General features: G+C 37.1%; 1 protein-coding gene across 1 annotated transcript; it reads right to left on the bottom strand.

Annotated features, from left to right (window-relative positions):
- Window positions 1–4,957: 4,957 nt before the first annotated feature.
- LOC145567077 (uncharacterized) lies at window positions 4,958–11,602 on the bottom strand. The gene is made up of 8 exons (XM_081626307.1): window positions 11,171–11,602; window positions 9,132–9,485; window positions 8,223–8,597; window positions 7,741–7,947; window positions 6,785–7,168; window positions 6,160–6,403; window positions 5,923–6,070; window positions 4,958–5,811 (listed from the first exon to the last, which is right to left on the bottom strand). Exons 1-8 carry the CDS (start codon window positions 11,193–11,195, stop codon window positions 5,437–5,439), a joined length of 2,112 nt encoding a protein of 703 aa, XP_081482433.1. The 5' UTR covers window positions 11,196–11,602; the 3' UTR covers window positions 4,958–5,436.
- Window positions 11,603–12,343: the final 741 nt, after the last annotated feature.

Raw genomic sequence — 12,343 nt, 5'->3', positions numbered from 1 at the left:
CTTTTATTCTTTTCTGGACAATTACAAGCTAAGATTAAGGGAGATATATAGGTGCATTATTATGTGTGGTTCTTTGCTTGAATTGTTTGGCATGAAAAGGAGAATAATTGGAAGGAAACAAGAGCTGGATTGGAATAACTATTGGAGGATATATTTTAGGAAATTAATTGGATATATTTAGTTTCCATATTTTATGCTTAGTATATATTTTATGCTTAGCATAATATCTTTTTGATATCTTTTATTATTTCCTAATTCTATCGGGTTAGGGAAACGGTGTATTATTTATTGGTCATGGCCATCATCATTATGAATCAAGTGATTGAGTTTATTCTATTTATCATATTCTCTCTATAATTTAGCATGGTATCAAGAGCAGGTTAAATTTTTTTTTTTTACAAACTCATACAATGACTGGAGATGATGAAACATCATTTTTATCACCCCTTATCCAATACGGCCGTGAGGATTTTTGCGTCCAGGGGGGGAAGTATTTGGTTTCTGACGTTAATGCAATTACGGGATTGTTTGGTAATGTTAATGTTCCAAACAATTGTTTGAATGGAAAATTTGACGTTACTTCTTGGATTATTGACACAGGGGCAACTCATCATGTAACCGGAGACAAATCTTGGTTGTTTGATACACAGAGTTTTGAGTGTCCCGTTGGTCTTCCCAATGGTGACACCGTATTGGCTTCTTTAATTGGTTCTGTCCGTTTGTCGGACAAGCTCATCCTAACCGGGGTTCTTTATGTTCCTAATTTAAGTTGCAATTTGCTTTCTGTGTCACAAATTACAGATAACCTTAATTGTATTGTCCAATTTAATTCTTATATGTGTGTTGTACAGGATCAAACGAAGGAGTTGATTGGAACGGGAGCTAGGAGAGACGGACTATACTATTTTAGCAATTCAAATTCGGTGAATCATGTTGATGTGAACAATGCAAAGTCGACCTTGGAGTTGTGGCATCGTCGAATGGGTCATCCTTCCGAAAAAGTGGTTAAGTTACTTCCTCATGTTAATGGCAATAAACATAATCTTTCTAAAGGGTGTGAGGTATGTATGCGTGCTAAACATCCTAGAGATAAATTTCCTTTGAGTGATGGTAGAGCTTCTAGGATTTTTGAGAAAATACATTGTGATTTGTGGGGTCCGTATCGACATGTTTCTTCATGTGGAGCTCGTTATTTTTTGACTATTGTTGATGATTATTCTCGAGCTGTTTGGATTTACTTGTTGGTTGATAAAACTGAGGTTTTTCGAATGTTTTTAGCATTTGTTGCAATGGTTGATAGACAATTTTCTCAAACCATTAAGGTTGTGCAAAGTGATAATGGCACTGAATTTAATTGCTTGCGTGATTATTTTAGTGCTACTGGAATTATTTTTCAAACCTCTTGTGTGGGGACTCCACAACAAAATGGGAGGGTCGAGAGAAAACATAAACACATTCTTGAAGTTGGGAGAGCTTTGAGGTTTCAAGCTAATTTGCCTATTTATTTTTGGGGGGAATGTGTTCTTGCCGCTGCTCACCTAATTAATCGTACACCCACTCCCTTGTTACAAAATAAAACTCCATTTGAAATTTTGTTCAATAAACCACCCTTATTTGATGCACTTCGTACTTTTGGATGTCTATGCTTTGCTCATAATCAGAAAACAAATGGAGACAAATTTGCTAGTCGCAGTAGAAAATGTGTGTTTGTAGGATATCCGTTTGGTAAAAAGGGATGGAGGTTGTTTGATTTGGCTACAAAAGAATTTTTTGTTTCAAGGGATGTGAAATTTGTTGAAGAAGTCTTCCCTTTTGTGAGTCCCGAGGTTGTGAACATTGCAAATAATGAGTATGAAGAACATAATATTCATGATGATTTTTCACAAATTATCTATGACGAATTAGAGGTTGGGGATTTACTGGATGAGCAAGCAGTTCACTCACCAAGCCCAATCCCAGTTTCAGCAGCCACGGACTACCCATCGCACGCTGGGCCTCCTTTCCATCAGCCCGGTTTACTTTCTGATCAGACCGATGGATTTCCATCGCCCGATGGGTCCACGGGCAAGCAGCCCACTGCTCATGCTGAGTCTTCAGCGCATGTTGGGCCTCTTGGGCTGCCCGATTCAGCTATTTCAGATCAGTCCACTATTCAATCCGGTCCTCTTGAGCAAGATGATTTGAATGGCTTTAATAATCAACAATTGGGTCGTGGTTTCCGCCAGAAGTTTCCAAATGTTAAGCATCGTGATTTTGTGACACATACGGTTTTTGCTAAAAGTCCGTCTCCGTCCACTCCGTCTCCAATCCCTCCTTCAGGTACGCCTTACCCTCTAGCACACTATATAAATTGTGACATGTTTTCTGTGAATTATCGCAAATTTCTTGCAGCTGTTGTTTTGGGAAAGGATCCAAAATCCTTTAAAGAAGCGATGAAATCCGAAGGTTGGCGAAATTCTATGAAAGAAGAAATAAGGGCATTGGAAGATAATGGGACTTGGACATTGGAGCATCTTCCTCCCGGCAAGAAAGCTCTAGGTTGTCAATGGGTGTATAAGACGAAATTTTTGTCTAATGGTGATATTGAACGTCTCAAGTCGCGTTTGGTTGTTTTTGGTAATCATCAAAGAGAAGGCATTGATTATGGTGAGACCTTTGCTCCGGTTGCAAAAATGACTACTATTCGCGCTTTTCTTGCTATAGCAGTTTCAAAAAACTGGGAGATTCAGCAGATGGATGTTCATAATGCTTTCCTACATGGTGATCTAGAAGAGGAGGTGTACATGAAATTACCTCCTGGTTTTGAGAGCTCGGATTCGAGTTTGGTGTGTCGTTTGAGAAAGTCTTTGTATGGGTTGAAACAAGCTCCAAGATGTTGGTTTGCAAAGCTCACTACGGCTCTGAAAGGGTACGGTTTTATTCAATCTTACTCTGATTATTCTCTTTTCACATACACTAAAGGCAATGTTCAAATTAATGTCTTAGTTTATGTTGATGATCTTATTATTTCTGGGAATGATTCCGCTGCATTAAATGTGTTCAAAGCTTATCTTGGTGATTGTTTTAAGATGAAGGACCTTGGTCCTTTGAAATATTTTTTGGGCATTGAAGTTGCTCGTAGTAAATCAGGTTTGTTTTTGTGTCAAAGAAAATACACCTTGGATATTGTTTCTGAAGCAGGGCTATTAGGTGCGAAACCAAGTGGTTTTCCGATGGAGCAGAACCACAAGCTAAGTCATGCTAGTGGTGAGTTACTTAAGGATCATGAGTCTTATCGTAGACTAGTAGGGCGGTTGATTTATCTCTCGGTGACTAGACCAGATTTGGCATATTCGGTTCATATTCTTTCACAGTTTATGCACGAACCTCGGATTGAGCATTGGGAAGCAGCTCTTAGGGTGGTTCGTTATTTAAAGGGTACTCCGAGACAGGGTATTTTGTTGAGTGCAGATAGTGACCTGACTTTGCAGGGTTGGTGTGATTCAGATTGGTCGGCATGTCCTCTTACTCGTCGTTCGTTGACTGGTTGGCTAGTTTTTCTTGGTAAATCTCCTATTTCGTGGAAAACCAAGAAGCAACCCACAGTCTCTTTCTCTTCTTCCGAGGCTGAGTATCGTTGCATGGCTTCAACCACACATGAGTTGAAATGGTTGAAGGCCTTGCTTTTGAGTTTGGGTGTCCAACACCCTAAGGCGATCAAGTTATTTTGTGATAATCAATCTGCTTTACATATAGCTCGAAATCCAGTTTTTCATGAACGTACAAAGCACATTGAGATTGATTGTCACATTGTTCGTGATGCTATTACAGAGGGCTTAATTGCTCCTTCCTATGTTTCCACTAAGGAGCAACTTGCAGATATTTTTACTAAGGCGCTTGGGAAGTCTCAGTTTGATCATCTTCTTTCCAAGTTGGGCATTTACAATCCCCATGCTCCAACTTGAGGGGGGTATTGGAGGATATATTTTAGGAAATTAATTGGATATATTTAGTTTCCATATTTTATGCTTAGTATATATTTTATGCTTAGCATAATATCTTTTTGATATCTTTTATTATTTCCTAATTCTATCGGGTTAGGGAAACGGTGTATTATTTATTGGTCATGGCCATCATCATTATGAATCAAGTGATTGAGTTTATTCTATTTATCATATTCTCTCTATAATTTAGCAATAACAGTTCATTCCTTGAAATGTTTAATGTTTATAATCCCCACTTCTTGGATAAAATTTTATTTTTGGGTAGGTGAAGGTTTCTTTAGGTTGAAGAAAAGGTTCTAAGAGGTCCAACCTCTTGGTTTTTAGCTTTTCCTTATCTAAGGACAAAGGTTCCCCCGAGAGCTTCTTACACATATACCCGAATGCACATAGAAGTAACTGTAATCTGCAATGCTCATTTGATATTTTTCGCTTCCCTCCTTAAATTTTGAGCAAATCATGTATACTGTAAATGGACAAGAATATACATATTTTGATCCCTAATTTATCACAAATTGGGAAAGTTAAGGGTTAAACGGCACATCAATACATCATCAAGCATTAATCATACAAAAGCCATCAATTTTTAAGGTTAATCATACATATAGAAGCATGATTAATTTTATTTTCTCTGTTTCTTCATTGTAAGTTATATTTGTGAAAAATTAAATTCATAAAGAAAGATTAACAAAATCAACAAACAAGAACACAAATTTTAATTTGGTTCACTGAGTAGGCGAGAGGAAAGGTTTATTAAAATTGAGGATAATACGGATAACTCAATATAGATATACGGCTATTATGGTCATTCAGTCATTGTACTCAAATGCACAACATATCTGTCATTCTTGCAATACAATACGCAAAATAATTTTGTAAAAAAATTTTCAGAAAAAATGTTTACAGATTCATACTATAACCTGAAAATAATCAAGTGGAAAAGGCACAAAAAAATTCTGCTAAGAACTTTCTAGTAATCCAAGAAGAAAACAGCAGGCTGCACATTTGACTATATTAATGAACTCTGACAATTGACGTTGAATGTACAGGGATTTTGTATTTTAACAAACAGGGTAAAAGAAGGTAATCCCATAAAAGAGGAGGATGAATCAGGTGAGTAAAAAAAGGAATGACCTTAACTCATAAATCTTGTAGGCCCTTGAAGGATAATGAAAGAACCCGATCGAACCATAAGCAATTAGCAATATATACATTTTATCACAGAGATGCAGCAGGCCAGCAACACCACAGCCTCACCGCCTCAATCGGGAATATCACAATAATTGTCCATAGAAGATGAGAATTTTGATTTCCTGCTAACTAAACCTCACTGATTACCCACTTCAGCCTTGAAATGCATAGAACCCTGCAAAGCTGACTAACATGAGCCGATTCTTTGCTTTCTCCCTGAGTAAGCAAGTGGGTGGACTGTAAAATTCAACTACCACCATCTTTTTCATCTGCCTTCATGAAGATCCTCAGAGAAAACAGCAGTTCGAGATATGTTTTCATCGAAGGTACTCAAACCAGAGTAAGGACCTGATGAGAAGATTGAGGAAGTCCCATCGGATTCAAAGGTAGTAGAAGACTGTCTAAGGTTTGGTCGCATGTTAGCAGATCCAGTGGCAGCGTCTTGATACTCAGTAACCCGTTGTACCATTTTAAGAGATTGCACCACCTCGCCCATCGTGGGCCGTTGATTTGCTTCAGGAGCAACACAAGCAGCTGCAATTGTGCAAACCCGTAAAAAATCTTCCTTGGGGTAAATTCCCTGAAGCTTCGGATCCACAAGCTCTTCTAAACGATCCTTATCTCTCAAAATTGGCCTTGCCTGTAAAAGTGCAGAACAATAAATTTTTTGTAAATACCAACAGTCACGAATTTATTCAGAGCACCCTCACCCAAGAGAGAGAGGGAGAAGCACATGAAAAATATAACTAACCCAGGTAACAAGGTTCTCCTGGCCAGCTGGCTGTGACATATCTACAGGTTTTCTACCAGTCAGCAACTCAAGAAGGACCACACCATAGCTATAGACATCACTTTTAACAAGTAAATGACCGGTCATGGCATATTCAGGGGCTACATACCTGTTGGCATCAATCAAATGCATTTCAGAAACTACAATCTTACATGAGGAATTATTATGGTAACTGCAAGAAAAAAGATGGGGGCTGACCCAAATGTTCCCATGACTCGAGTAGACAAATAAGTCTGCCTGCCTTCAGGCGCCTGTTTGGCCAAGCCAAAATCGGCAACCTTAGCATTGAAGTTATTTTCAAGTAGTATATTTGATGCCTTGAAGTCTCTGTGGATGACACATGGCTGTGAGTCTTCATGCAAGTATGCAAGTCCTCTAGCAGCATCAAGTGCAATCTTCATTCTCGCGTCCCAATCCAAGGGACAATTTACCCCCAAAGGACCTGTAATAGAGGGCAGCACAATTATATTATATGATCTAAAAGAACACATAATATAGACACAAAGCTCTTCATATATCATTAGGCGGGCCGGGTCGAGGCCAAAAAAACAACCCACTTCTTGGGCTGGGTCAGGTCAGGCTTTGGGTCGGAATTATTGTGCCCAAAATAGCCGGGCCGTGCAGGCTTTTCAGACCATTTTCAGGCCGGGCCAAAAAAACAACTAAAAATGCATAAAAACACATTCCCAAACCAGCCCAAAACAAATAAAATTTCGGGCCGACCCCAATTTCAGACTGAAAAATCTGCCCAAAATTGGGCCAGGCTAAGTTTGATCAGGTCTAACTTAAATTTAAAGCTATCAAAGAGTTTTATCAAACCAACCATGAAGCCATGCCTCCAGACTTCCATTAGGAACAAGCTCATAACAAAGCAGATTTTGAGAGGCTTCACGGCTGCTATAGTAGCCCACAAGTTTCACAAGGTTGCGATGATGCAACCTGCTAAGCATATCAACCTCAACAAGGAACTCCTTATCGCCTTGAGGCCCACCATTTGTAAGCTTCTTGATTGCAACAGCTGTGCCATCACTCAAAACACCTTTGAAAACTTTGCCAAACCCACCCTCTCCAAGTATGCTGGATTTTTCAAAATCATTAGTTGCCTTTTTCAGTTCTTCATAAGTCAAAAATCGTGTACTGCTAGGGTGAGCAAGAGATCCTCCTGCTGTGCCTCCATCTGAAGTCCTTGGCCTTGATCCCAGATTCTCTATAGAAAAAAGTTATCAAATATCAATAAATACCATACCTGATTGAAACAGATAAGAAAGGAAAATAATAGGTGGTGGAAGGAATAACATATACCAGCTGCATTAAACTATATAATTATGAACAATTAATTAATTATTTACTTCCTTCGTTTCTTTTAACTTGACACGTTTCTTTAGCCACGTTTGCCAATGCACAACTTCATCCATTCATATCTTTAATTACCGATAAGCAAAAATTATGAAAAGTTGATATTTTGAAAATATTTATCATGAATCTAACAAGATCCCACATGACTATATTTTTCATTACGTATAAAGCTCAAAACATGGTCAAAGGGGAGTGTGTGAATAGTGCTAAAAGTCAAAACGTGTCAACTAAAAAAAACGGAGGTAGTATAATATAATACAAAATAGCAATGGAGATTAGTGTGAGCTTCAGCAGACAAGATAAACAGACCCATGGGCCAAGGTGCTTAACATTGCTTTAAATCTTTAAAATAGCATATCAAAGTACTATGAATTGAAAAGATATTAATGTAGATAGAGCTAGCGTTGAGCTTGATACTCATACCTGGATCTTTCATTAATGGTTTTGGCTTCTTACGGGATGAACAAGAGCACATAACTAGCACAAATATTACAACAATGATCAAAACTCCAGCCCCAATACTAAGGACAAGAACCAAGCTTGAGTTCTTGTTATTAGAAGCCTCTGATGTTGTAGAAGCTGAAGCCTGATGATCTGGTGTTTTCATAGGTGATGCAGCAGATAATGGGGCTGTAATTAAGAGAAAGACTAGTGTTATAACTCGTAATATACTCCAGAAGTTACATATGCAGAACAAGGAAATCCTATATGCTAAGTCAGGCAAGAAATAAAATCGACTGCTGCTCAAATAGTTTCTGAGTTACAAGCAATCATCTAGATTTTCCCAAATAAAAGTGCAGAATAACAAATAAACAATAAGAAACAACAAAATGTAATGCACAAGCGGAAAAATCCAACTCAACATATACAGAGCCTAAAAAAAGAAGTATTCGCTGTATAATTACCTGGTGATGGAGCAGGAGGCTGATACCAGGTCACATTTAGAAGTTTGTAATCACCCACACCTACTATTTCAGGTATGGACACCTTATGCAACACAAGTGAGGAGTTTATAGCAGATGCGGCACCAGCTGAGAAACTGATCCCAGTATGTGGAGTAATGTCCAGTGAAATATTCAAGCTTGTCAGGGTAACCCAATAAAAATTATTCATTTGCATCTGAGGAGCACGGAGGCCAAGTGCAGAAGAGAATCCATCAAGGAAAAGACTCCAATTTGGATTTTGTGACACATTGAAAAGCAGAAGATCAACCTTAATTGGATAAACACAGTGGCAGCTGGGAGTCTCTCGTTTCTGCACCATATCAGGTTTACAGCAACCTGAAATGTAAGAATACACACCAAAGTCACAACAGATGAAATAATTAATAAACCAACGGAGGGAACTGAATTTTAATACTATTTTGCTAGTTATACGTACAACACACGAGTTAGATTAAATGCACATATGCATAATAAACCATATACTATCACAGTCCTAGTCAAGCTATAATGCACAAGGTAGATTGGTGTCAGCATGTGAAGCGCGTAGGCAAGAAATCAACCCTAATGGACGCAAATTGCATAAGAAACATAGAGCACTGAGTGAAGTGGCAAGAAGCAATGAGAAAAGGGAAGGAACAAGAGATAATAATATAGAGTATGAGTCGAGAAACATGCAGACTACTACGGAACAGAAAAGGTAAATGAATAAGGAATCTTCCCACATATCTTTGTGCACCTCATGAAGACAATGCACTTTGTTTTGCAATTGGATGCACCTCATTGGTGCTAGGTGCAGAGGAAATCTTTTTCCTCTTTTCAAGAACAAGATGCTAACAGTGTACATAAGCTTCTAATGACAAGTACTCTTACTTGAAACTTCTGGAGCGAGAGATGGCATTAGGCCTTCAGCTGGTGGTACTGATCCATTATTATTCTTAGCCAAATTAGGCAATCTAGAACCGGCAGGAGGATCACTAATTGCTTTTAGTGGCTCATGTGAAGCCTGAACTGGTGCTGATGCGAGATTCCGCCTCATGTATTGTGACTTTTCCTTCTGTCCAACAAGTGGTGTATTGGCATTCGCAGCAAGAATGGGCGCTGTTAAAGGTCTTTTAGCTGCTAATACTAATGATGACTGTAATGGAGATTCATAGGATTCCGCATCAATATGGAATGCTGTACAATATGATACCAGAAGCCATATCAAAAGCTTACTTGGAATACCTGCAGTGGTCAAAAACAAAATAAGACAACTTTTTAACAAAAAAAAAAAGAATAAAAACAATTTTTGAATGACAGAATCCAATGGAGGATATGTCAACAAAGAGCATGAAACAAACTAGAACCATTAGAATTATAGAGGCAAATGCTGTAAGGGCATCCCTAAGATACGGAAACTAAAAGGCAAGGGGTTACCACTTGATATAATTTCTTTAAAACGTAAGGGATTAGCAACTAAAATTTTCAGATCAGGATAGTATTTTTAAGTGCAGTTAACTAGTTAAATGATTGCATTTTTTTTTATAGAAACTTGTCAAGATTTGTGTATCCAAAAACAAGGATGCATGAACATCTAATGAGTCCAGCTAGTGAGAGATGTGAGACCAAACAATACATTATTTTTTAATACTAGTAAAACGAATACCGCAAACCTCATGTTGCTATGGTTAGCTGTCTTTTTTAGTGTCAACTACATACCTTAAATGTCAAACTAGCAAAATACGTAGTACAAGGCTTGTTAAGCAGATAATCTTATATCAGCATTAACTTTATACTCTGTGAGAACTGGCAACTGAATATAATTACTTTTACGGCCTGGCAAACAAATACAGAATAGTAGCTTGATTTACTCAATTCAACTAAAAAAAACAAAATTATCATACTTATGATGATACAAAATAAACCTTAAGCTATTGCCTTCTCTCTCCTGAATGTACTCACTGATCAAACTCTGCCCAATTTAAAAAACATAGCACATAACAATATAACATCATAAAAGACATCAGACTTCATACTTCGAAACCCAGGCTTATACAACATCAAAGGCTTCAAGCAACAAATCTTCATAATTTCATATAGGATAGAACCCCAAACATACCCAATTTTATTCAGTGTTCACACACCAAATTTGTATTTTAGCTCTATCTCTCTCATTGTACACATACACAATATTCATCAACGGTTCTTGGCCGAACCAATCTATTGTGAATATATAAACAGGCCGTCACTAATATGTAGAGAGGAAAAGCAACAGAATACCAAAATTTTCAACTTTCCAATCTAAGCCACCACCATTTATGTCCAACACGTCAGAAACAAAACCAATAGTAGCCTTCCACTCGGAACACGATTCACTAAACAAACTTCCACCAATAATCCGATGAACGAACAACTAAATGTATCTAACTACAAGACTCGGAGGAAGGATCCCAGAAACATCATAAACTAAATCAACAAACCACCTCTAGCTCCCAATTCCTAATTATTCATTATTTCTTCATCAATTTGTTCAACATTTCATACCTCACTAAAAATACAATAACCAAGAATTGAAACCTAATTCATCCTCTAATTCCGAAAATAAGATTCAAATAAAACCTCAAAATCATCCATAATTGATCAAGAACTACTAATTGAAGAATAATGAGGCACTCAATCTTAATTCCAGACAAAACCCTAAATTCCAAACCCCTAAAAACAGCTAAAATCATACAAAAAACAACAAATTCCTGCAAAATTCCCAACATTTCACAAAGTCACCGACAGCAAATTTCAGCTAAACAACAAACAAAATCTAACATAAAATAATATTTAACAAATCAAAACTAAAAGACAAACCACAACAACAAAATTCCCAATAATAAAGAAATCAAATTAAACCCAAAACAAACAAAACCAAATTGAATTACCGGGAATCAGTGGAAATCGCTTCATCGCCGCCGACACAAAGAAGAAATGAAGAGAGAGAAAGTAAAAGGGGGAAGAACTAAAGCAGTGTTTGGATCTGAGAAGAAGAAGAAACCCGCATCAAAAAGAAGCTTGCAAGTAAAGCAAACAAGGAGTTAGTAGTAGTAGTACTAGGAAGAGGAGCAGCAACAACCGCCATTAGAGGTGGGAGGAGAGAGAAAATGGAGGGAAAAAAAGGGACTGGTGCAAAACCATGAATCGAAAAAACGTTAGTAATGGAGGAGAAACGTTTCGAAATTGGGACGCCATAGTTAGAAAGAAAATTCGGGGGAAATGAAATCTGGGGAATCGAGGGAACTTTCAAGTTTTATTGGAGGAGAGAGAAACTAAAAAGTGGACTCTCCTCGTGGTGTGAGGATGTACACTGTCTTTAGTAATTTTTGTTTTTTATACAAGTATATTGAATTATCTAATTCATGTTAGAAAATTCCAAAACTATTTTTTATAGTTGGCCTGTGATCATTGGCTACACTGTACGATCAGTCATCATGAGAGTTTTTCATTAATATTATTAGAATTAGTCGGTCAGTGCTATAAAGTTACTTTGTTAGTGTTATAGTGATTGCTCGGTCAATATAATAAGGATTATCAATCAATACATATATTTTTACATAAATATAAAAAAAAAGTTAATATTGTTTTATAGTCAATTTAAAATTTCCTCGTGAAGTTATTTCTAGATAAATATGTGTTAGAGAAAATACATCAACGATTCAACGGCAGTTCGCAAGCCAATTGAGGAAACATGCTTATATGGAATAGTCTATATGAAATTATGGAGTACTCTTTAAATCATAAATTCCCTTCAAAGTAGAAAATGACTACTCGTAGTTTTTAATATGAACCTAACCTCTAAGAAGAAACAAGCAAATTGTCACTTTCTTGGATATACAAATACAATCAATATATTTCTTCAAAAAAAAGAAAAATACAATCAATATTTTTATACTCAATTGAAATTGAAAGTATCTTTGACTAATTTGGTCACATATTCTATATTCCATGCGTTTCTTCAACCTTCACTTGTATATCATCGTTTTCAATTTCATTTATCTATCAACCAGGGGAATTGACCGTTGAAAGTAAAAATAGAACCTTTATTTTTTTTTAAAAAA

The sequence above is a fragment of the Chenopodium album genome, chromosome 11 (assembly GCF_948465745.1).
Source record: "Chenopodium album chromosome 11, dcCheAlbu1.1, whole genome shotgun sequence".
Taxonomy (NCBI): Eukaryota; Viridiplantae; Streptophyta; class Magnoliopsida; order Caryophyllales; family Amaranthaceae; genus Chenopodium; species Chenopodium album.
The sequence above is the reverse complement of the archived record's forward strand: the minus strand, read 5'-3'. Positions and strand labels throughout refer to the sequence as shown.